This window comes from Trachurus japonicus, chromosome 24 (genome assembly GCF_045865225.1).
Source record: "Trachurus japonicus isolate A0001 chromosome 24, Traja_1.0".
In the NCBI taxonomy this organism is placed as follows: domain Eukaryota; kingdom Metazoa; phylum Chordata; class Actinopteri; order Carangiformes; family Carangidae; genus Trachurus; species Trachurus japonicus.
In genome coordinates, this window is record NC_140930.1 from 7,639,512 (window position 1) to 7,665,058 (window position 25,547).

Sequence of the window (25,547 nt, forward strand, 5' to 3'; positions counted from 1 at the left end):
AACATCAGACACACCGACGCCGCTATATTTAATAAAAATGGACCATGGAGGATGTAATTATGAGCCTACGTACAGAAGCTTTTTCTTTTTTTTTCTGAAGCTCTTTATCTTCACACCTGTTTGCTGTTTGTTAGCACAGAGCCGGGTCACATAGTATGAGGTGAACTGTGAAGGTCAACAGTCATGTGGAGACTGTGGGAAAGGTCGAAACCAGCCAGACATGTTAATTAATAATAATACAAAAGTTGCAGCTAATATTTTAATTAGCTTTCTTCTTTTTTGTTTTTGTTTTTGATGTGTTTTTGTAGCTGTTTTAACTCCCTTTCTCTTTTATTTGTCAAAGCACTTTGAGTTGCATCATGAATAAAGTTTACTATCTTTACTATTTACAATATGAAGAGTTAATTTGCAAAAGCAGATAAGTGCCATTTTGAAAAAAAATGAGCTGAGGCTTTGTAATTATTCTTTGCATAGTGTTTTTTCCAATAAAACTTTATTTTTTTGAGATATGTCTGTTTTGTTACATCTCAAAGTCACTCAACTTTGGTTTGACTGAAATCACCTTATGTAAATAAAAAATGAAGATTCTAGATTTTTTTTTTAAACGGAGTTATCTGCTTTTGCAAATGAACTCTTCATATGTACAGAACTTTAGCTTCATTTTAATTGTTTAAACACAAAAGATGAAGGTTGAACTTGAAGCTAAGGTCTCTTTCATGTTATTTCTACACATTGCCCAGTCTGTGCATTAACTGTCTATTAGCTCAAAGGTGCTGTGGTAAAATCCTTGTCTACTACAGACAGTTAAGTTGAGTTTAGTTCTGTAAATTTTTCATATTCTTGTCGCTCCTTTTCCAAATACAGTGATGCTTCAGTGTGCTACTGTTTAATCGATTAATATTAAATGAATTACAGGTGAAAACTGACACCTGGACTGTTATTTGAGAAATACACTTATTAAAGTGAGTGTATGAATGAAGAGAAAGTGTAAAAAGCACATGTATAACCACATATATACTTAACTACATTGCACTATAAGACAAACCAGATGTAACCTATTGTGTATACTGTATGGTTGAGTTGTGTTAAGGTGCTGTGGGACAACACACCGCCTGTGGAAGTCTCTACGTGCCAATGATCACACATATTAAATTATACAATCTTTTTGTAAGATCTGAAAAAAATAAATCGAGATTCGTCACATTTTCTGGTTTTAATCTGGTCGATAATTACAGATGTTTTGATCCATGACGTGATGCGATGCACCACGGTTCATTTTGTAAACACATGAAGGTGGAAGCTCCTCCGGCCTCGTTCCTGCTGTCACAACGACAGGGATGATGAACAGTATTTATTTTGTTCAGATCGAGTCATTTGAAGAGTTTGAACTTGCGCAGCAGCGGCTGGACCGTCTCTTTAGGGTACGGCTTCAGAGCCAGACAGGTGGGGACGTTCTCCGGCTGCTCGATCCAGAGCTTGTGGGAAACGCCAGCCTGAGTCAGGTTCTCTGAGAGAGCGGAGAGGGCGGCCTCGTCTGGAGCCTGCAGGACACAAACAATAACATATAGACGCATATCAACACAGTCAAAGAGACACTCACCTCTATGAGAGATAAGATAAGATAAGATAAGATAAGATAATCCTTTATTCATCCCACAGTGGGGAAATTTACAATATGTATTTGTACTGCAGATGTTGGTCCAGGATATTGATGACATTATTTTATTTATACAAGAATAATTGTATTACTTGTTCCAAGTCTTTTTAAATCTCTTTTTAACTCATATTTAACTGCATCTTTACATCTTATTTTGGTTCATCTTGGTTCATCTGGTAGATCTTAGTAGGTCTCAGCTTGCTGTTGGGTTCTCTACTGTTTACTTAGATTTTTATGATAATTACGGCACATGGACCTGGCTTCTTTTCCTTGGATCCTACAGTATGTGTTACTATGTTTTAGTTTTGTTTGGTAAACTCTTGTTTTTAACTGTGCTGAATAGAATAGAATAGAATAGAATAGAATAAATCTTTATTGTCCATGTCCATCTGCTTGGGGTGGAAAATTGCCCTTGGCTCACCAAACAAAACGAAACAGCAGGAATAACACTGAAGAACAAAATCTAAAAACCACAACAACATCAGTATATTGGGTTAAAATAAGTTAAACAGATACAGTTATTGTCATTACCGATATCATTATTGTTAATATTAGCCTACTACTATCATCAGATCATCATCAAATGAAACCCAATGTGAAATCTTACCATTTAAATAATCAATACTCTATCAACACAGATGTGTAACTGTTACAACACATTTCACCAACCTGTTTTAATCTATATTTGTTATTTTTCAATTCGGCTTCAGTTTGACACCGCCAATTATCACAGGTTTTTAAAAATGGCTTCATTTGTTTTGATAATATCCACCGGCACGTGTCAGCTGATCAGCTTTAACATAAACGAGCTAAATGTTCGCACGCGCTGCAGAATGACACAAAAACAAGAGACACAACTGTATTGATCATGGTTTAACCCCTTCTGCTATCCTTCTGGGTCAATTTGACCCAATCTGTTCCCTTCCACCATCCTTCCTTTCTCCCTTTCTTCTTTCCTCAATCCATTTTCCCTTCCTTCCTTTCTTCCTTCGCTTCGTCCTTCCTTCCTCTTTTGATCCAATGGGCTTTATGCACAGCTCCACTACTTCCTGACATAAGACAGCTCCTTTATTTCCTGTCTTACATGATTGGCCCAACTGATTAATCCAGGTGTGTCTGACCTCACAACAATGGTCAGACACATCTGGATTAATCAGTTGGTCCAATAATATAAGACAGGAAATAAAGGAGCTGTCTTATGTCAGGAAGTAGTGGAGCTGTGCATAAAGCCCATTGACCTGATCTGTTCCCTATCCCTCCATCTTTCTTTCCTTTTCCCTTCCTTCTTCTTCCTTGAACGAATGTTTCTTCCCTCCATCTTTATTTCCTTCCTTTTCCCCTCCCTTCCTTACTTTCTTCCTTATTTTTTGACCCAATCTTTCCTTCGTTCTTTTCTCCTATCTTTCCCTTCGTCCTTCCTTCCTTCCTTCCTCGACCCAGGAGGACAACAGGAGGAGTTAAAACGCACATTGTTACATGGTGTATAGATGTAGTGAACAGTAAGATGTGGTGAACTCACCCCCAGCACCACCTTGTGCATGCTGTCCAGCTCGGACAGGTACCGCTGCGTGTCCGGGTCTCCGTAGTGCAGGTGGACGGCGGCGGTGGCGGCGTGGCAGGCCTGAGTGATCACGGCCCCCAGAGGCCACGACAGCTTGTGGACCAGGTCCGACCGGACCACCACGTACTGGACCAGCCGGCTCGGAGCTCCGGCTGCTGCTCCAGAGGCCGCCATGTTTCACCCGCACAGGAACGGAACGGATTCTGGCCCGGGTTTGTTTTTGTTCCGGGTCAGACGCTGTGAAGCTGCTGAGAGGCGCCAGCGCCCTCTGGTGGCTTGGTCCGGAACTTCATCGTAGAGATTTTTATGCTGAGATACATATGATGTTATATAAATATGGAAATAATATTCTTATATTTATACAGATAAGCACAATTAAACAAAACGAGGCCTTTATTTATTTTGAAATGTTCATTCTAGTTAGAATAGATAATGGATACAATTAGACTGTTGTCACTTTATATAGCCTATATTCAACCAAATATTGCTTCTCTGCCTTTTTGTTGTTGAAACATTTACTAAAAATCACTAGTAGATTATAATAATATCCAGCTAACAACATGACTGTGTTTGATGTGGACACTCTTCTTTTGTGTATTCTTCATAGAAATAGTTAAGTCAGCATTAAACAAAAACATTTTCAAGCTTACATGTTTTTTTTTCTTTACAGTGTTATATCAAAGAACCTAACGAAACCTTAAAATAACATTTATTTATTATAACTAATGACCTAATGAGATCTAGGCCCATTGAAGAGAAGTATGGAAGTTTATTAATGTCAAAACCACAGGACAAATCTGAGATGTTATCATTCAAGATTTGAGATTTGTCAAGGACAGATAACTTAAAATCCTGGTCTGTGATATATGATCAGATCTGAACATGCTTGGGACGTGTTGTTATTGATGTTGTGTTGGCCTCAGTGTTGGAAGTTTAAATGTTTTTTTTTTTACCCTTTTGTTGCAAAATGTCTGGATACGTCTCTGTGCATCAACAGCCTTTCCATTCTCCTAAAACACTATTATCTTCTTGATACACATTAGTAAACCTGGTCTCATATTATCAAATACACTGAGTTGAATAAAGATGCATTCAAACTTGCTGTGGACTTCACATTGTTTTAACTCTTTCTGCAACAAATTTGCACCATGATCAATTAAATTGCACATTATTTTCTCTAGAGTGATAAATAAAGAGAGGTTTCTGCTATAAGTTCTCCAAGCCTATATCATATATGTATACCATATTCTGTTTTATATGACCAAAAATCAAATATAGAAGATAATAAACAAATTTAACAAGGAAGGAAAAGGGCAACTAATCAAATTCCCACATTTATGAAGCTTAGAGCTATTGCAAATTATATATATTTTTTGATTATCCAACTAGTCAACTGATTAATTCAGTAGCTATAACTAAAATAATTATTGTTTCATTCTTGTTTTTGTTTTTTAAATTATTCTTTCAAAAAGTTTGAAATATCTAATAAAAAATCACAAGCAAGCATGGGTAAATGTCACAATAATTATTTATTAAGCATACACATTATAATATAAATATAAAATATGCTATTTTTGTTTTTAAAATTGGTGAGACATCATTATATCTGTGTTGAGACAGACAACCATACAAACAGGTTTTAATATTCTACCAAAATCTGCTGAAACTTCTATGCAGCTGTAACAAACTTTGCCATGATGGTGCCGTCCTAAAATCAGAGCCTTGTATTCATGGAGCATATCAGAGCAGTGTTAACTGATCTAGGATCAGACATCGTGTAAATGTCACCATAAATGAGGGAGGCAAACTGGTCTTAGATCAGCGCTCCTAGTCTAAGATGCTGTATGCAGTGGGCCCACGTACAGAGAGAGAGAGAGAGCACAATAACCTACCGTATAGTTCTTTATATATATATTTCTTACTGTTGTCCAACAATGGCAATTAGCAGCATGATAATGCACCACTCATTTTTTTCTAGTTCCAAGAAACTGCAAAAAAATAATAATAAGATCAGGAAGTAAAAGAAAAAAACAAACGAACAAAAAAAAGAAACAAACATCGAACAGACTGATGATCATTGTCACTGTTACTAAGAGAGAGAAACTCACAGTCCACAGTGAAACAATCAAGAGATCAATAATCAAGCAATAATCAAATCAGATCAGAGTGATGACGTTTTTTGTTTTTTTTGACAGCCGGGATCGGGGGTTTTCAATTCAGTTTCCCCTCAGCCAACGACAGGAAGTGGATAATCATTACGTTTTCTACCAAAGTTGAAAATGAATGACATCAAGTTCTGTGCGTTTTCTTCGTCTTCAAACCACGAACGACGGCTTCGAGTCGACTGAATCCAAAGTGAATTGATCCCCCGAAAACCCATCAATGACGATAAAGAACAAATAGTTTGAACAATTTTTTTTCTCTTTTTTTTTCAGCGTTTTTTTTTCCACGTTTATTTATTTTTATTTTCTTTCTTTTTTTGTTTTTTTTTAAGTTTGGTCGACATGCTTGAATCCTTGTGTGTTTTTGCAGGTTTGTGGTCAATCAAAAGGAAAAGTATTGAGCGAACCACTCCTGGCGCTGGGCGTCCGGGGAGTCGATGGTGGTGGTGTTGGAGGTGGTGGTGGTGGTGGAGTCCTTAGTTTCAGGAGGGCTTCAGGGGGCCACCACAACAACAACAACAACAACAACAAGGAGGAGAAAAAGAACAACAACAATAGAAACAGAGGAGAGTCAGGGAAGAAACCAAGAAGGCAGAAATACTGTAAATCAATACAACTCTGAGTATTTGTGTGTGTTTGTGCAACTTCAAGAGCAAATACTGAATGTGATGCACATTATTTTTATTATAAGGCAGAGAATATGTTATTATATTATGTTTCAACCTATTTTCCATGAAAGTTTCCTTGTTTCTTATACGTTATAAACCGAAGACACTCAACTAATTCAACACATTAACTGCTTGAATGAGTTATTTTTGCTGTGCCGACAGATAGGTTCACTAGTTTTTACTTTTGATATTCAATATAATAATGTTTTATAATGATAAATGTTATATTGTTACACATAATAAGTGTTTTAACTGTTGATACTTTGCTGATGACGCTGTATTTTTCCTTCAGTGACTTCTTTTAAAAACTTGTTTTAACCGTGCTTTTAGTCTAGAGGTTTTTTGTTTTTCTTATTTTACCTTTTACCGGAGTCATTCTTTCTATTGACCTGGCCTTCTCTCTCTTTTAGGTCCTGATTGGTGGAGCCTTGAGCACTTTTATCATCATGTGTTTATAATCATAAGTCAGCTTAGATGTGTTGGGTTTGTGTTGCATTACATTGTGTTTTGTGTGTATGTTCCAAAAGGACGCCATCATCTGACTGCAAAACAATCCTAACCCTAATACCTAACCCTAACCCTAACCTGACCGTCCAGATAAAGTCATTTTTATCCCCTTTGTGTGTGTCTATTTTGTAACTTGAATTTACACAATAATGAAGAAATAAAGATATTCACACTCTCTTATCTACATCAGACCACTTCTCTCTATTGAAAGTCCACTCAGTGCCCTCTGTGTCCACAGGGGGGCAGCAGAGTCACAGCTGTGTCCAGGTTCCACACCACCATCATCACCACCATCATCCATACCAGTGCTGCTTTACTGGGATAAAACCAACTCATCGTCTCTTGTATTTTGTTCACAATCTGGATTATTTTACTAATCCAGGACACCGTTTTATGATGATAATGATTATGCACATTCCCTGGAAAACTGGGAAAAATCACACAATTTGAGGTGGCCGGTGAACTTTAAGGAAAATCAACTTGGGTATAATTTCAAGGCCTTTTTGGAGCTTTCAGCCACTTCTCATGGTCTTCCAGACTGTATAAATCTGACCTGGGTGAACTGCACCTGCAGAAGACCATGAGATGTGGGTAAAAGCTCCATAAAAACACAGTAAGTATCTTCTTAGCATGTGGTGAACATGGACACAGCTTTGTATTGGGACTGTTTCTGTGTTATTATGACCAGTGTGTGTGTGTGTCTGTGTGTGTTTCGTATCCAACATTAATCAGCTGCTGAATGAAAGTAAAAATGTCAATAATCAGTGAATCTGTGTGAAGCCGTTTCCTGCGGGAACGTGTTGTTGTTGTTTCCCAAAGTTTGAACTCATTAAGTTTAAAGTGTGAGCATCTATCAAAACAAACAGCTGCTGGAGACGCTCCTGCTTCTTAATTGGCTACTTCTTAAACAAACACACAAAGACACACACAGACAAACACACACACACAACCCCGGGGTAATGTCTGAATGTTCTCTGAGCTTCAGGATTTCCTCATTTGTTCAGCCTGATGAATCATGTTTATCATGTTTACACCGAACATGGACAAAACTCACAGTCAAACAGAGAGACGCTCTGTTTCTATAACACAACACTGATGTTAACTGTTGCCCATAAAGTTGGATTCATTTTGTTTTCAGACACAATCCTCATTTTATTCATATTTATACACATCATTATTCACCTTTGGCCAGGTGCAGTGAGACATACTGAGTCCCAGTTGGCAGTTTTGAGAAGATATGAACTTTATAATTTAAGAATAAATCACATTGTCACAATAATTTCATGACAAGAGGGAAAAAATATTTTATTCCAACTTTAAGGGCAACTTCACATACAGCTAACACCACACTGTGGCCTTTATTTACTATAACAATATTACATTAGTGCTTACATGTAGTTTAAATGAATGAAGTTCATGATTTATATCAAACTGTATCTGTTAGAACATCTATAATGGGGATTCATGCTAACACATACAATATAACACAAAATATGTGTAAGTAATGTAATGTATGAGTATACAACACTGTGCTGAGTTATTTTCCATTTTTATTCAATGTGAAAAGAGAGTTTGGTGTTTAAAGCTGTTTTATGTATTTCCTAATTTGAGGGGAGGAGCCACATATGTTATGAATATATATTTTAGCTGCATGTAGCTCCAAACTTTATATATTTTATGTAATTAATTAAATATCCTTATTTGATCTACACTGAGGATTTAATGCTATGGTCACAATAAGATTTTCTTTTTAACTTTTATTGGTTTCTATTAGTATATTAGTATCTATTAGCACAACATTGTAATAGCTATGTTTTGGTAACAATATCCAAAATATATAATAATAATAGTTGAAAGTTAGCGCAATCTAATCTAAATAAAGGAGGATCTGATAAGATGATGATTAAAACACGACCTTTTGACCTTCCACCAGACTGTGATCACCATGATTCACTACAAACTAAAAGTATCTGTATGTAATTGATCTGATTCACTGGAAAACAGATTTATTTTTACCCATTATATCTAAACCGTAGAGACCATGTGGGTCCTTATGAGCAGCTCCTCTCCTTCTCCTTCTCCTCTGTGTGTTGACTCACTCCCATCAGACCTAATGACTCCGGTACGAAGTGAAACGAGCCTCGTCGTTAACGTCTGCAGCTCGTGGGCACGGAGATCTGCAGCCAGATATGACTCTAATAATCTAATTAATTTGGATAAGATTCGTCAGCTGAAGGAAAACTGTTAAAGCGATGACGACGACTTCTTGTTCTTGTTTTTTTTTTTTGAACGGGTTAAGATTCACAAATTGCTGCCGGCGGGGAGCAGGTCAGTGTCGGGTTAGAGCAGCGATCAGTCGACGAGGAGGTTTTGTGGAGAACAAAGAGAGAGAGAGAGCAAGAGTCATTTAATACAGTCTGAAAACATTTCAAAGCAGATCTGTAATATCTGACCTCATACTGTCACTGCTCGCCTCTCTCTTTGTGTGTGTGTAGCTCTGCATTCCTGCCAATAGCAATGAGTGTGTTTTTGCTTCTTCGGAAAAGCAGGATCACCTTTAAAGGGATAGTTCAACATTTTGGCAAATTGGCCCATTGCCATAATCCCTATAGTCATAGCAGTAGGTCTGTTATCTTTAATTGTCGGTGCAAGCTGTTTTTAGAACGGCGGAGCAGAGCCACGAGCTGCTCAGAGCTACGCTACGGAGGCTCATGGGATTTCTTGGTTTCCCTCATCAAACTCATCAAATACACAATCCAACAACTCCACAACGCTCTGGTGGACAAGTTGTGACCTGTACATTCACCACGCTATGAGATAATAACACAACGTTACGTTTTAGAGGTAAATACAGAGCCTGCTTGCTGAAAAACTGTCCCTGAAGGCAACGCGCATCAGCGGTTTTGCATGAATTTGCCTCTAAAACAACTCTGTCTGGTAACGTTCTGTTATTATCTCATAGCGTGGTGAATGTGCAGGTCACAACTTGTCCACCAGAGCGTTTTGGAGTTGTTGGATTGTGTATTTGATGAGTTTGATGAGGGAAACCAAGAAATCCCATGAGCCTCCGTAGCGTAGCTCTGAGCAGCTTGCGGCTCTGCTCCACCGTTCTAAAAATAGCTTGCACCGACAATTAAAGGTAACGAACCTACTGCTATGACTATAGGGATTATGGCAATGGGCCAATTTGCCAAAATGTTGAACATTTCCTTTAAGAGGATTTGTGTGTATGTGTTTATGTGGTGTTGGTGCGTGTGTTTGTGTGTGTGTGGCTCCTGTTATAAAGTTTCATCCCAAGCTTTTGCAAAGCAGCCATCCCATAATATCTCATGAGTCTTCTTTGCATAAAACATGCAGCAGGACATGCTCTCACATACATGTTTGTTAACTGACCAGCGTCGGTTCGGTTCACACCACAGCACAGCAACGCTTTTATTGCACCACAGAGTGAAGCTTTTCAAAATAAGACACCACCACCACCACCACCACACACAGAGAGGACCGTCCATCATCATCGCAAAAGACAATATCTACTTCATTAGAAACGTCACATGACAAAGAGTGTTTATTCACTTTGGCACAAAAATAAATCGACACAACAACCCCTCACACGTCTGGAGTTGAGGAGGTAAAAGTGCAGCGTGTGCAACAACATGCTGAGATTCAGATGAAGATGAGGATGAAGGATTAAAAGAACAAAAATAAAAGAAAGGATAACACAATGCAACGACAACAACAACAAAAAAAAGGTACAAACAACAAAATGTTGTAGTAACTTCCTGCATGCACGAGATGTCGACATGTTCAGACTTGACGGACGGACGCACAAGGTGTGGAGAGGAGGGGTGGAGGTAAAGAAATAAAAACATGCCCCCTTTTGCATTCCCAGGCCATTCTGTAAAGCTTCAGTCACATAAGGAGCTCGTGTTTCTGGTGTTTCATGTTGTTGTTGGTTTTTTTTTATTGTTCTAAAGAGCTGTGGAGCTGCTGGCGTCTCACGGTCTCACGCTGTGACCTTTAACCTCTGACCTCTGAGGATCAGTCGCTGCTGCTGCTGCTGCTGTCGTCGACCTGTGTGATGTCACCGACCGTTCGCTAAGCCCCGCCTCCCCCTCCAGCTGTTTGTGCAGCTGCAGCCGACCTGTCACACAGGGGTCCGGTACGAGTGTCATGGACCCTCGTTGTCATGGCAATGACAGTTATAAACATATGGTTAAGGACGTGGTCAGGGTTTAGTTAGTTAGTTAGTGTGGTTTAAAGGGATAGTTCAACATTTTGGCAAATTGGCCCATTGCCATAATCCCTATAGTCATAGCAGTAGGTTTGTTACCTTTAATTGCCGGTGCAAGCTATTTTTAGAATGGCGGAGCAGAGCCGTGAGCTGCTCAGAGCTACGCTACGGAGGCGAAAACAACTCTGTCTCGTAACGTTCCATTATTATCTCATAGCGTGGTGAATGTGGAGGTCAAAATCCCATTAGCCTCCGTAGCGTAGCTCTGAGCAGCTCGCGGCTCTGCTCCGCCGTTCTAAAGATAGCTTGCACCGACAATTAAAGGTAACAAACCTACTCCCAAAACTATAGGGATTATGATGATGGGCCAATTTGCCAAAGTGTAGAACTATCCCTTTAAGAAAACATCCAAGATTGGGTTTAAATAAGTGCTTCTATACTGTATGTCTAGACTAAGGATGTTTGTTGTCATGGTAATGGTAATAAACAGGAGCCGTGGATTTCTCCACATTTTAGTGCAAATATCATTATGATAATTAAAGAACAAACTTCAAATTGTTTCAGTTTTTAAAATCTTAAATAAAAATCTATAAATTAGGGACTCAAACAGTTGTTTGCTCTTATAAAAACACTGCAAACAACCAGCACCTCCACTGTGCTGTACAGTATTACTACTGTAATACTACATCTATTGTAATAAACACTTTTTTATTTTCAATTTTATTGTGTTTTGTTATTTTTTGGTTTATTTTTTATAATTGTTCATTGGCATTTCTATGTTTAATTTTACAAAAAGTGCTTTGTTGTTTCAAAAAGTACAATACAAATAAAGTATATACGTACTGCCATTATCATTATTATTACTATGTAACAGCTGGCCTCATGTTACTGTAGTGTTTAACTCCACTAGGGTTTGAGTTCAGTTCGTCCTCTTGCTACAGTCATTGTTTTTAAACATTACAAGTGAAACATACGGTTTGAAGATATAAACGACAAAACATAAATCTCACCTGTGACCTGTTTGAGAAGCTGATTAAAGCTCAGCTGCTACAGAGAGACAGTCTAACTCTCTCGTCTTATTTCCTTTGTTAGTTTTGCTGGTGAATTCAGTCATTTCAGGTGGAAATGAGAATCCACAGAGCTGCGACCTCTGAGTATCGATCCTGAGCCATAAAACAGCGTGAACGTCGACCTGTCGGTGGGAGTGGGTGGTGAACGGTCGGTTTCGACACTTTTAGCTCATTTGGAGGTTTTTAATGTTCCCCTCTGCAGCTCTGCAGTGATGACAATGACTTCATGCTCCTGATGGTTTGTGACGGGGCCGACGTGGCAAGAGGCGGTGAAAATGTCAAACATCAGTTATTAATATTGTTGTTGTCTACAGATCCAGAAGCAACAGAGTTCTGGTGTTTTTTTGTTTTTTTTATTATTATAAGTGTATAAATTCAGCTTCTACAATAAAATCACAGTTTCGACTCGTTAAGTCGACGTCGTTAAAGTGCTTTAACCTCTTTGCTCCACAGGGTTTCTATTATTAACTGACCAGAGGCCTGTGATTGGATTGGATGGGTGATGGAAGGTCTCACCTCATGAATTTCTTGGGTTCGGTGGGAGGGGTCGGCGGGGGAAGAGGTTTGTTGGAGTTGAGCTCAAGGTGGTGGAGGGGGGAGTTGGGGATGGGCTCTAGGCGGCTGGGCTGGGTTGGGGGCGGGGGTGGGGGCTGCGGGGGCTGCTGCCCACTTCCCGTGCCCGCCACGCCCACGCCCATACCTGCTGCCTCCAGAGCCCTGAGATTAGGAGAGCTGCTGAATCTGCTGGCTGCTGTTTTCTCATTCTTTTTCTTTTGCTACACAGAAAACAAAAAGAAAAAGGACGGGCACGAGGGTCAAAAAGGGAAGTTTAAAAGGAAAATAATAATAATAAAAGATTAGAAGAAATGGAGGTAAAAAAAAAGAAAAGGGCAAATGGAGTAGAGGGACAGCTCTAGAGGTCGTAACAGTCCAGCCGGTGAGAGACAGGAAAAGAGCAGCGTGCTAAACTTGATCATATTGAAAATGCTGATCGAAGCAGAGTGAGTGGATCGGTCTGAGGACCGGCATCACTCAGGCTCAGCCTTAAAGCACCAGTCGCTCTGAGCAGAATGGAGATTCAGATGAGAAGAGATGTGTCAAAGCAGGAAACATCTCACACTAACAAATGGCTTGGAAAGCAAAGGAAAGAGTCAGGAGGAGAGGAAGGAAGGAAGGAAGGGATTAAGGAAGGAAGGAAGGAAGGAAGGTGGGGGTGGAAAGAGCCACTCGCACGGAAATATACACACATGGGTGAAACAAAACACACGGCACATGTACAGATATGTTGGAGAACATACATGTAACAGCAACGACAGATATACTGGAGGTCGTAGAGCCCATAGAGAGATGGTGTGGACAGTTATATATAGTGAACATGCAAGTGATGAACATCCAGCTCTCAGACACACAGTGAAGAGTGACATCGTCATGTTGTCCAGGTTCACTGGAGCTTTAAAGGCCCTGATTGGTTTTATTTCAATCAATCAGCTTCTTACTCTTGAGAGATGACATCCATCCGCACATGATGAGACTAGTTTCTCACAACTGTTGATTTAAAATGAGAAATTTCTGTTGTTTTTCTCCCTTTTTTTTCTCCACTGCTACAAAGTGGGCGTGGCTCAGCCAGTACAATGTGATGTCACATATTCTACGGCCCAATTATGATTCAGCAACATTTGAACTGACGTTTGCAAGAAATCTGATCAAAATACTGTCACATAGTCCCAATAAAGCAAATTCGCTGCATTAAAATATCAACCAGTAATATCTGTTTTGTTTAAAATGTGACTCATTCTTGTAATTTACTGATAAATATTTCATTTTATAGAAAAAGGCTGATTTTAGACCAAGTTTTCAGGGACTTTAAAGCAAGGAAAACTACAAATCTCTGTGTTAACGTTTTAAAATTCATCTGATTTTCAAAGCTAGTGCCACTGTATTAGAAATGTGTTTGATTTGATATCATCAGTGAATGTGTCTGTTTTTCACCAAATCATTAAAGTAAATACAGAGTTCAGTGTTAAGTTATGATGGCGCATTGAACTTCAGGTAAACTGTGACACCTTTACTTGTTTTAACTGCTGTAAACAAATGAAACCTTTACTTCCTCCACCTCTGATGTTGTCATCTGACAAAACGAAAGAATAAATGTGTTAAAAATAAACTAAATGTTCTATTTGTAAATCAGCAGCTTTTTGTTGTTGTGTAATAAACGGGTGTGTCAGCTTCGGTGGAGATTCACGATCACGGCCTCATTTGTTCAACAGCAGTTAGAGCAACACTGTGACAGCGGTTGAACTCCCTCAGTGCTGATCGTCCCTGTGATCGAGCAGCTCTGATCGTATGAGATGAGATGGAGTGGATATCATCTTTGCTGGTCGTGGCGCGCCCCTGTGTGTGGTGCAGCTACTGTACAGGACATCTGGACCTACCTTGATGAGCGGGTTGATGACTCCTACGTTGGGACTGGCGTTGAACACTTTGTTGAAGTTTGTCTCCCTGTTGACGAGCTCCAGCTGGTAGAACTTCTTGTCGTCCTGCAGGAAGGAACAAATCATGTCAGGCTAGACAGCTAAAGAGGCTGTGGGCGACTCCAGAGACTCAAATCACACATTTAATGAGACTGTTTTTAGTTTTTAGAGTCGCGCCGCACACACTTTGCTGCTGCAGTTTTATGTCACCGCTTCAAAAAATATCCATTTCAACCATGATAACTGTCCTTTTGCAAGTTCACTCGAGTGTTTTTCTCTCTAACCTCCAAACAACAACAGGCTGCGGGTCTCAGACACAGGCTCACAGCTCAGAAACCTCAATGGCAACGGCAACGGCACTGCACCGTGACAAATGTAAGCTGATTTATAAAGTCACCTTTACAGCGTGATTAGAGCAGTGACGCTGCAGCAGCCTCGTGTTATTGTCGCCTGTGTCCCTGACAAACCCAATGAAAATCACGGTGTTAATGAGCTGTAGCACATTGGATCTTAAACTGTCCGAAAGACAGAGGAGTGCGGCTGGGAGACGGTGGAATAGTCTTTAAATAAAGATTTATCTAAGTTACTCTCTCGAGACCAAAGCCCTGAACGCCACATGAAAATACATCTAGTTTATTTTGGGTTTATAGAAGTTCAACTTTAGAAAGAGAGTACTGGGCTGTTGGAGATAACTGTATTGTTTATTAGGCTATACATTTAAAAATGGTTTAGTCATTACATGTGTTGCCTTGATGTCTTTTCTTAGATGTTATGATTAAGTAAACAGCTTTATCAAAAGTGCAGTGCCTCAGGGCAGCGTCCTGGATCCTCTCTCATTCTGATAAGCATCTTTTTATTTAGGTTAGAATTTAAAATGCATGACACTGCACAACTAAATATCAAACTTCCAAGATATTGCAAGTAAAAATTTAATTTTCCCACCAATTATGTGTCAATAAACCTTTTGAAATGAACTCTGGGGTGACATTTAAGATTTAATAAATCTATTCCTGTCCTCTGTGGACCGGGATGCTTCAGTCTCCTTGTATTTCCACATCAGTAATTCTCAGTAAATTGTTAAAAGGGAGACTGAGTTGGGGAAACAAACTCGCATCTTTGCTTCTTCTGGATCCAAAACACAACAAGAACTTGATCTCGTGATCTGCTTGATTTAGGGTCAAACAAAATGATCTGATTTGACCACACCTGAACTCTAGAGACAAACAGGAGATGGAGAGTTTTCCTTTTCACCCTTGATACTGTTTTATCGTCTCTCTCTACCTCATCAGCAGCGACCTACCACCAGTTTCTTGACTAGAGACTCTCTCTCAGACACCATGTCCTTCAGCTCAGCGATGATCTGCAGATCTTCAGGACGACTTTCCCTGTTCCTGAACTTCTCCTCTGTTCCTTCGAGCCTGTGTGAGGAGACACAAACAACAAAAAGAGCGTAAATATTTTTGCACAAAGGATCCACAAGGAAAAGTAAGACGACTTCTCGGACCTCTGTGCCAAATGTATAGAAATATGACAGACACATAAAGGGTATTACTCAAACTCATTAGTTTTTGCACTTTATAGTGTGAGTTTAACTGGATGTAAGCTTTAGTGAGTTATGAGAAACAAATACCAGTGCGGGGGCCTAAAGGGATGAGTGATTCACAGGCTTTTCCGTTTTCATTAGCTTGTGATCAATAAAACAGTGATTGTCTCTGTTGCCTTTACTCCTTTTTCTCTCCTCATTACAAAAAACTACTTTGCTCCTGTGAGTTATGGGAACTTTCAAAAAAACAGGTTATAATGGATTTTTTTTCTTTGTTATTCTCCTGGCTGGCTTTGAGGAAAAAAACAAAAAACAAAAAACCTCTGAGTCATTTCACATCCGGTGACATTTTCCCTAATGCAACATATGCTAAAGATCGCTGAGCAGGATGAAATACTCATCAAGCGAAAAGCAACCAATCATAAATGACACGGTTGCGGGTAAATGGCTGGTGAAATCTCATTTTTTTGTGAAGTTGTGATGAAATGGAACAAAAAGCCTTTGAAAGCCTCAATTCTGGCGACAGCAGGATGTGCTCCGATGATTGGAAAAGTTTCTTCCCTGACTCAGAAATGTGTCTTTCAAATGTTACTCTTACACAAGCTGCTGCTCCCCGATTTATATTCTTTATATTTGCTTTGTCCTTTATAATTATATTCACTCATTTATATTAAGTAAGAGCAAAAAAAAAAGCATGAAAAAAGGAAACCATCTGGTGCCAGTGAGCTAAGCAGCCGTCCACTCCCTCCACCACCACACCACAAACCACTGAAGATTTTCTTTGTGACATTTATGCCACAGCATGAAATCACAGTTTCTTAAAGGCCGAGCACCAGAGCAGCTTGTCTTCCTGATAAACCGAGGACGCTCGGCGGCCGCCGCTGCTGCTGCTGCCGCTGCTGCACGGGGGCGAGCAGCCTCTGGAGCTCTGCTCGGTGATACTGATACATACTGATCTGCAGTTTCATCAGATACTCTGTCTGCTGCTCTGCTGGTCCCTCTGTGCGCTGCTGATAGCCGATTCATCGTGTTCCTCCTGCTTGTCAAACATTTTCTGCAACTCAAGCATCAGAATCTCTTCGGCTGCCCGGCCGGTGCTCGGTGTTTGACTTAAACTGACCGATGTACAGTATGTATAAGAAAGAGGAGGGGAAACATCTGGGCAGCTGCTCTTGAGTCTACTATATGTACAATCATTATTTAACCACTTAAAGCTGAATTAACTACTGTTTTTAGGCTGCTCAGTCAATCTCACTATTTTACAAGAAACTATTGTTTTACGACAAAGAGTTGAACATGTTGGCTTCAGATACGGAGGCTACACTTTACTGTAAAGTGCCAGTTTATCTACAGTACACTGAGCTAAAGCTAATACAACAATGCTGCTTAAAGCATTACATATAATTTATCATTTGCAGCTGTAACAGAAAGGCTAAATAAAGAGACAAGAACACCTCTCTGTAAACTACTGTCTGGATTTATTTGCTGCTTAACTGCTGTATTAGACTGCTGTAGTTGGAGTGTGTGTGATAATAAGCACAATTTATAACTTATAATTGTGGCCACACTGGGGAACAGGAAAAGCTGTAAATGCGTCAGTGACTTTTTATCACCTCGTAAGGTTTTGGCAACAGTTGTTCATTTACATACTGATCAACTGTAGTCAAGTTATTATGACCTTAAACCTTCTGTCTGTAAAACGTCCAGCAGAGACGTGAGCTAACGATACAGAGATACGCGTTTCAGCCGTTAAGACCTCTGCTGACGGCTGCTGCTTCCTCCTGCAGCTGTAAAATCTCCTCATTATGTTTGAGAGAACAAGATTTGAGTTAAGCTGCGATGCAGGAGTGTTTTTTTTTCTTTTTTCTCCCCACACCACACAGTTAAGTGTCTGTAAGTAACCTGCTGTTTAATCTAATTGTCCTGAACAGTCACTTTGGAAAAGAAAGAGAGCTCTTCAGAAACTCTCTGAGGTCGACATCAGATCTAAAATATCAGAGGCTTTTATTCTGCCTAAAGTGGAATAAATCATTCCAGTGGGTTTATATATACATAGATATATATATATATATATGTGTGTGTGTGTCAGACTTAGAGACCTCTGTGTAGCTGGTTGAGCTGAATCTCCTTCGGGGGCCGGGGCTGAAGCCAAATACTTATATTTAACGGCCGGCTGCACCGAGCTCCCTCCACTAAGCAAGAAGTCCCCGTGTCAGTGACACATGAAAGACAAGCGAGGCCTGGGTGACCCGGGGGCGTCCGTCATGTTGGAGGACAGAGATGTAGCTACCTGCTGCTGCTGCACCGCCGCCTGATTTACAAACCATCTAACTACACATCTGCAGCCGAGGCACCTGAGTCCAGGCTGATAAGACGCCGGTCGGACGCCGCTGCTCCGTGTGTCGCCACTACAGCTGCAGCAACGTGTTATTAAAGTGTTTTTTTTTTTAGTTTTTTAAGGGACGAGTTGATTTTATTTTGGGGTGAAGGTGGCGTCTGTGATAAGATGACGACCTTGAGCCTCAGAGTTCGACTTCATGGCGACTAAAAAAATAAAATAAAAGTGACAGTGACTGATAGTGGAGAGGAAGAGGTGGGTGAGTTTGTCTTTTATCTTCACGACCTTCTGGTGGAGCTGCTGCTGTGACATTTGTGTTGGTTGCAAAAAAGAAAAAAAGAAAGAAAAATGACTCCACTTCCTCTTTACTTCCTCCACTCATCATATTTAAGTACATTAATACTAATTCAGACATGATTTCACCAACCTCACCATTACTTAAAGGGATAGTTCAACATTTTGGTAAATTGGCCCATTGCCATAATCCCTATGTAATAGTTTTAGGAGTAGGTTTGTTACCTTTAATTGTCGGTGCATCAAACTCATCAAATACACAATCCAACAACTACAAAACGCTCTGGTGGACAAGTTGTGACCTGCACATTCACCACGCTATGAGATAATAACAGAATGTTACCAGACAGAGTTGTTTTAGAGGGAAATTCATGCAAAACCGCTGATGCGCGTTCCTGTCGGGGGCAGTTTTTCAGCAAGCAGTCTCTGTATTTACCTCTAAAACAACTCTGTCTGGTAACGTTCTGTTATTATCTCATAGCGTGGTGAATGTGCAGGTCACAACTTGTCCACCAGAGCGTTTTGGAGTTGTTGGATTGTGTATTTGATGAGTTTGATGAGGGAAACCAAGAAATCCCATGAGCCTCCGTAGCGTAGCTCTGAGCAGCTCACGGCTCTGCTCCGCCGTTCTAAAAATAGCTTGCACCGACAATTAAAGGTAACAAAGCTACTGCTATGACTATAGTGATTATGGCAATGGGCCAGTTTGCCAAGATGTTGAACTATCCCTTTAAAGACACTAAACAACCACCAGACACATGAACATTTAAACCAGGCCTGCAGCTACACTATTATTTTCATTATTGATTGATTTCTAAAAGTAATTAATTGACTGTTTCTATCAAAATGTGGCAGTTTGAACCTCTCTCTCCAGTTTCCCTTCGATTGAACGGCCTCCTTGTAATTATAATCGACTCTTCGGTGTCAAAAATACAATAAATAATGAGGCAAGTGAACGAGGAGCTGGAAACTGTTTCCTTTCTCACAACAGAAAAACTAATTGTAAAGGAATTTGTGGTGAAAGACAAAAACAAGAGGATTATAAGATTGTTAGGTAGCGTAAAAACAACAGCACACGACCACCTGTCTGTTATAGAGGCGGTTGTTGTGTAGTGTTGTGTAGTGTTGTGTTATCTCCACCTGACAGACACATGAGCTCCATGTTTCATCCTCACGACGAATATTCATCCTCATTCATTTATGATAATCAAACCAGAAGTTACAAACGCGGTCGGTCGTGTTTCCAGTGTATTTTCTGTCCACAGAGTCTTGTTTTAAGCTTGCAGATGTTTTTCTTCTCCGGTGGGGATGGATTTAACTGAATCCAAAAAAGGCAAAGCACTGTTGCTATGGTTACCTGCAGGTTTAATACACAGATTTGACGGCTTGTTGATTAATAAGCGTCAGCTGTAATTATAGTTTCAGCCGTGTTGTCCACGTGTTGGATTTTTTTTTTTTTTTTAACACCGACAAGCTGCTGCTGATGTGGCTGCAGATTGCAAACTCTGGTTGCCGCAACAACCAAACCAACCAAAAACACAAAAACTTCTTCTCTAAACCCCCCCGAGGACCAGCAGGACAAGATATTTAATAATTCATGAGGCGTGAACAGTGAGGAGATCTCAGTGGCTGCTCAGAGGGAGGAGGGGGGGGGGACAAGGCCGTCGTCACCATGGTGATTAATGAGGCAGAGAGAGAGACAGATCTGTGTTTTAGTTGGTTAATTAGGTGAGAGGATCATCTCTGGAGAAAACACTCCTGTAGTGAGGAAACGACCAGAAAGTCAATTAATAGAGAATTTATCACAACTGACTGTTGACTACATTATATTGTATTACATTACATTGTATGCATGTTAACTTTGTTGGTTTCAGTCTTTTCTGGTTTAGTTTTGCCTTTATGTATGTTTATGTGTTTTTTATATTGTATATTGCTGGGTAGCTTAATTTGGTATGTAGGCAAGTATGTATGTATGCATTAATATAAGCATTATGCTTCTGCCTGTGCCTTTTCAGTCACTACCTTGTTGATAATGTTTGTAGCTATTATGTGATATAATTGAATAAAGAATTTCATCATCATCATTATATTATATTACATTACATCACATCACATGACTACTTCACGGTCATTTCTATACAGAGTGAAGATGCTTTAATGCTTTTCTGTTTAAAGTATCTGTGTCAAGTCAAAGCTGAATGATAATATTTTGATGAAGAGTTGATTTTACATTTATATTTGTCTATTTCAATCACTAGTTGGGCCTTCATCATGTTGGTACACAGACTTATTTTGAGGTTTGATGTCTAGATTTAAACTAATTCTAGAAAAATAAGAAAGGAAACTTTAAAAACTCTGGAGGAAATGCTTTGAATTAAACTTTAACATCCACTTACTGATGTTAATCTCCCACCTGTTGATGAATACCATGAGCTATGACTGAAAGCTCTGGAGAATTTGAAGCTAGGAAGTGGACTGTTCATGTTGCATCAGTCCACATGAAAAAGAAACGGCCTAAAACACAGTTGGAGCTCTGAAACAGAGGAGATATCAGGAGGATTTCAATAAAATATCTTCTTTAAATGAACAGTAAACATGATTTATTATCGACCTGGTGTGATTCTGTATCTGACATTATGTTAAAGTGAGACATTTCAACTTTATCCTCTGACGTCCAGCAGGTGGCGCTTCGCTCCCAGCTGACTCCGACTGAAAGGAGGTCAGCTCTGAGGAGGAAGCTGCTTCTCTGCACGTCTCCTGACAGAGTTTTTTTCTCCATGGCTTTCCTCTCTATACGTCATCCTGTCGTCTCTCAGACTCTGGAGGTTTTTGGTGTTTCGTCCCTGAAGCATCGTCGTCATCATCATCATCATCATCACCACCATCACCATCACGAGCAGCAGAAGAAAAAGAAAAACCACCTTTCAGCTCAGTTCTGTTTCTCCTGCTTCCTCCTCCATCTTCTTCTTCCTCTTCTCCTCCTCTTCTCTCTGTCATATACACTCATCTCTTTCTCTTTAGTTGTAACCGACCCATCCGCTGCATCCCCCCTTCTGCTTTCTCTTTAATCTTTCAGGAGATGCACTCATCTGTTGAAACTCAACACACACACACACACTTCCTGCATCTGCTTCATCTGCCCAAAAACCTTCCCTGACCTCCTCTCCTCCTCCTCCTCCTCCGTGTCCTCGCAGCATGTCATCGTTGATATTAATCTTCTGCTTTATCTCCGCTGATAAAAGATGCATTTCCTCCCTCTAATTAGATTCTGGGCGCCTTGTATCATTAGTCGCCATGTGAAATGTCTTTGATCCACATTTCAATGAATCTATACATTTTTTTTTTACTTTGATCTCTGTTAACTTCTCTCCAGCTGAGGAAGCTCTAGGTTACATTTGTTTCTGTGGGCTGCTGCTGCTGCTGCTGCTGCTGCTGCTGCTGTGTTGTCGGGTGCAGCAGGACGAGGCCCGAGCTCTGTGATGTATAATTCATCCCATTTGAATGTATTAAAGCTGCAGGAGACCGGGGCAGCCGAGGTGGGGTTGGACCTCCGGTTTCCTGTGTTGTGATCCTGGATCTCTGTCCGACTTGACCTCTGCTCAGTGTCCTCACAGCACGCCATCGCCCAGCCGAGTCTTCTGCACTGATTTACCTCCGCTAGTTATACACTTAGGGAACATGTAACTTTTGGAGCGGAGACTGTAAAGTTATGTAATATCTCTGCACCTCCAAGTCTGAAGCCAAGGTGGAAAATGATAGACGGCTGCTTCTAGGCTGGAGGAAGAGACGCTGCAGGAGGAAGCATCTTCAGGTCTCGTCCAGGAAAGATGAGGATAGATATAGATATAAGATGAAGGTAAACTGGATTAAAGCACCTGAGCCTGAAGGCGAAGCTGTTGATTTACCAGTCGATCTTTGTTCGTTTCAACCCTCACGTTATGATCAAATGCGGGTTAAGAATCATTTTGGCAAGTGTTAATAAAAACTTACTAGCCTGTTTGGCCGGTGATGCATGAGGCAATTATGTCGGTCAGAGCCGCTCTACTGCTCTTGGTCATTTGTCCCCCTGGCAGTACTTACTACATTTCCCATGAACACTGCTGTTTTGCTACGTGATGACGTATCAGATGCCTATTGGCTGCGCGCAGGCCGGTGGAAGCAGGGGTCTCCAACACGTCGCTGTAGCTCGCCAAAGGATTAATGAATGAAGATTTTGTTTAAGTTTTGTTTCATGCATGTTCGAAAGTAAGATTTCAATTCAATTAATTCAATTAAAGCGTGTGTGTGTACTTGGGGCCGTTCAGATGTGTAGACGCGTGTCATGCTTGCGCACAACCAAAGTTTAGGACCACTGACTTGTATCATCAGAACAGACATGTCCTGTGATTTTCAGTGTCCTTTCATATTTAATAGAAGAGGGACAATACCTGAAAGTAATTCTAGTTGTTTTAGAACCCTCACGTTATGATCATGAGCTGCTGGGAGTGACACAAAGAGTGAGATCGTAGATGCAAACTGCAGAAATGAACTTCCTCTGGGTTCGGCCTTCAGAGACGGGATGAGCAGCTCAGGATAAATAAAGCTGCTGCTCCTTCATGTCGAAATGAGCCAGTTGAGGGCGAAGTGATAAGGATGAAGGGTGAAGAAGACGAAGCCTCCTGGGCGTCTCCTCTGGGTGTGTTCAACTGGGATGAGGCCCAGACCCAGAGCTCACTGGATTATACATCCCATTGGCCGGGGTTACGCTTTGGGCCCCCACCCCCAGGAGGAGGAAGAAGAGGAGGAGGAGGAGGAGGAGGAGGAGGAGGAGGAGGAGGAGTGTTGGTAGGGAGCTACAGAAACTTCCACCCCATATGTGTAAGTCAATGGATGGACGGATATTACATGAAATCAAGAGTTTGGCCGTTGGCCGATGCTTGTACTCATGTTTTTTCTCTGTTGTTTATCCCTCTTTGTGTGATGGAAACCAAGAAATCTTCATTTCTCACTTAAAGGACAATTCCAATTTCAACTTTTGTTTACTAACAAGAAAGTGACATGTTTGTAAACAGAGCTGTAATACAAAGGCTCGTGAAGAAGTGTTTACAGGTAGAATAAACAACAGCCAGGTTTACTCTCACTGCTACGAGAACATGGCGCCTCCGATTAGATATTCCTTTGTTGATAAAACAAACGGGAGCTTCAGACGACCTGTAAACACAGTGGGTCGTCAACGAGACTTTGTATTACAGCTCCGTTTACAAACAAACCGGACACATTAGTAAGATGTTTGTGTTAAAGCTGTTTTTCTTAAAAATTGATTTGTCTTAACTTTTATTTGTATGGCTGCCATTGTTTTATGATTTATCACTGTGTCTTATCACCTTTTGATTGTTTTTTTTAATGAATATTGTTTTTAATTGTTTGATGTTGTTTTGTTTAACGCACCTTGAGATGTACTTTTTGTATGAAAGGCGCTTAAATTATTATTAATTATAATGAAAAAGAAAATCTTCAGATTCATTCTTTTAGACCTAAAATATTATGACTTTAACTTTAACAAACTGAACTTGCTATGACATCTCGGCAGAGTCATGCTCCGACCCAAAAAAGAGAGGAAAAAAAATACAAACCAGGCTTCTCCTTTGAGTCAGCACAATACGCCACATAACAAATAAACTAAATAAATAAATCAGCCACTGCCAACAGTATTTACCGATGGCCGATGTCAGTCAACGAGGCCAATATCAGCCGACACCGATGTTCAGCTGATGCATCTGTGCGTCCCTAAGTAGGTGATACATTAAGGTTGGGATCAGTAGTAGAATTAGTATTAAAGTGATTATCTGAGTCTGGACCGAGTGACGGGAACCGAACCAGAACCAGAACCAGCAAAAACAGGTTGTCTGTTTGTGTTTGGGCAGTGAAACAAAAATCTGCAGCTGCTTCATGAGAACATTATTCACCATTGTCACGTCTGTAGCCACCAGCAGGGACACAGAGGTTACCCCTCAGTAATTTGTTGGTTTTGATGACCTGAAGAGGAATTTAATGGCGCTATTACTGTAAGGCACCGGGGGGGTTGGATGGGTGGGGTCTGGAGGATTTATGAGTCCTGGCTGCAGCCACAGTTTGACTCTGAGCAGTGTTTTTTTTTTATTTTTATTTTTTTATTTCTGGGGATTAAGAAATGTTGTTTTTATTCGATGCTCAAGGAAAGCGTTGTCGGTGGGTTCAGTTTCAAGTGTGCGACACTGGAGTGGAGATAAGAGCGAGCTCGGTGACGGCGTGATGACAGGGTCTGGACTGAATAAATAAAACTAAACACAGCAGCAGCAGCAGAGTGGATGGAGACATCAGGCTCTGCTCTGTGGAGCTCGGACAGTTTCCATTCATATATACCATGCAGTTTCCGTGTGTTGATGCACATCAGTCGTCGTTTTTCTGTTCAAAATCGCCTCAGTGCGACGGAACAATACGAGCGCGGTTGCACATAAAGGCTCATTACGCCTCATGCATATGGAATCAAAAGCCGGTGGTTTGTGTCGTCTCCTTTGGATTCCATGGAGACGTTTTTATCTCTTTGTGTCGCGCTTTTGTTTTGAAAATAGCAGCACATCGTTTCCAGGAGAGTTTGGCTCAGGTACAGGCTCAAGTCTTCGCTAAAATCTGCCGGCGCTGCCTTTCATGGCGAGCCAGTCGTCTTCTAACGCACCACACCAGCAACATGATTATGTGGCAGGAAGATAATTCATCACTGCCCCCCCACTCACCCCCCCACTACTCCTTCCTCTTCCTCCTCTTCACCTGACGCATATGAAAATATAAATAGTCCACATGGATGTTCTTGTTCCTATATGACTAACGAGTGTAAATGCATTTAAAATGCGTCCTGGTTTGTCAGCGATTGCGTCGGCCACTGCACGGACGAAACAGGAAGAGCACAGATTTACCATATTTATATCACCCACTTCATTAAAGTGGAACTTATATTCTCATTTCAGGGGGTTTTAATATGATATTGGACCCCAGTGGGGCAATATTGAAAGTTTCAATCAATAAAATA

General features: G+C 40.5%; 2 protein-coding genes across 3 annotated transcripts in view; both read right to left on the bottom strand.

Annotated features, from left to right (window-relative positions):
- Window positions 1-1,198: 1,198 nt before the first annotated feature.
- ptrhd1 (peptidyl-tRNA hydrolase domain containing 1) lies at window positions 1,199-3,424 on the bottom strand. Its single transcript, XM_085770358.1, has 2 exons — window positions 3,177-3,424; window positions 1,199-1,541 (listed from the first exon to the last, which is right to left on the bottom strand). The coding sequence occupies exons 1-2, from the start codon at window positions 3,390-3,392 to the stop codon at window positions 1,371-1,373; spliced, it is 387 nt and encodes a 128-aa protein (XP_085626484.1). The 5' UTR covers window positions 3,393-3,424; the 3' UTR covers window positions 1,199-1,370.
- A 1,304-nt stretch (window positions 3,425-4,728) lies between these two features.
- fam184ab (family with sequence similarity 184 member Ab) overlaps window positions 4,729-25,547 on the bottom strand; it is a 162,151-nt gene continuing 141,332 nt past the window's right edge. Inside the window, exons 20-23 of one of the 2 annotated variants that reach the window (XM_085770340.1) lie at window positions 15,628-15,745; window positions 14,289-14,393; window positions 12,373-12,632; window positions 4,729-5,871 (exon numbers count right to left, since the gene is read on the bottom strand). In XM_085770340.1, coding sequence (XP_085626466.1) covers window positions 5,763-5,871; window positions 12,373-12,632; window positions 14,289-14,393; window positions 15,628-15,745 — 592 coding nt within the window. In that variant the 3' untranslated portion in view covers window positions 4,729-5,762. The remainder of the gene's footprint in view (window positions 5,872-12,372; window positions 12,633-14,288; window positions 14,394-15,627; window positions 15,746-25,547) is intronic. The other variant, XM_085770341.1, reaches the window with a different exon arrangement.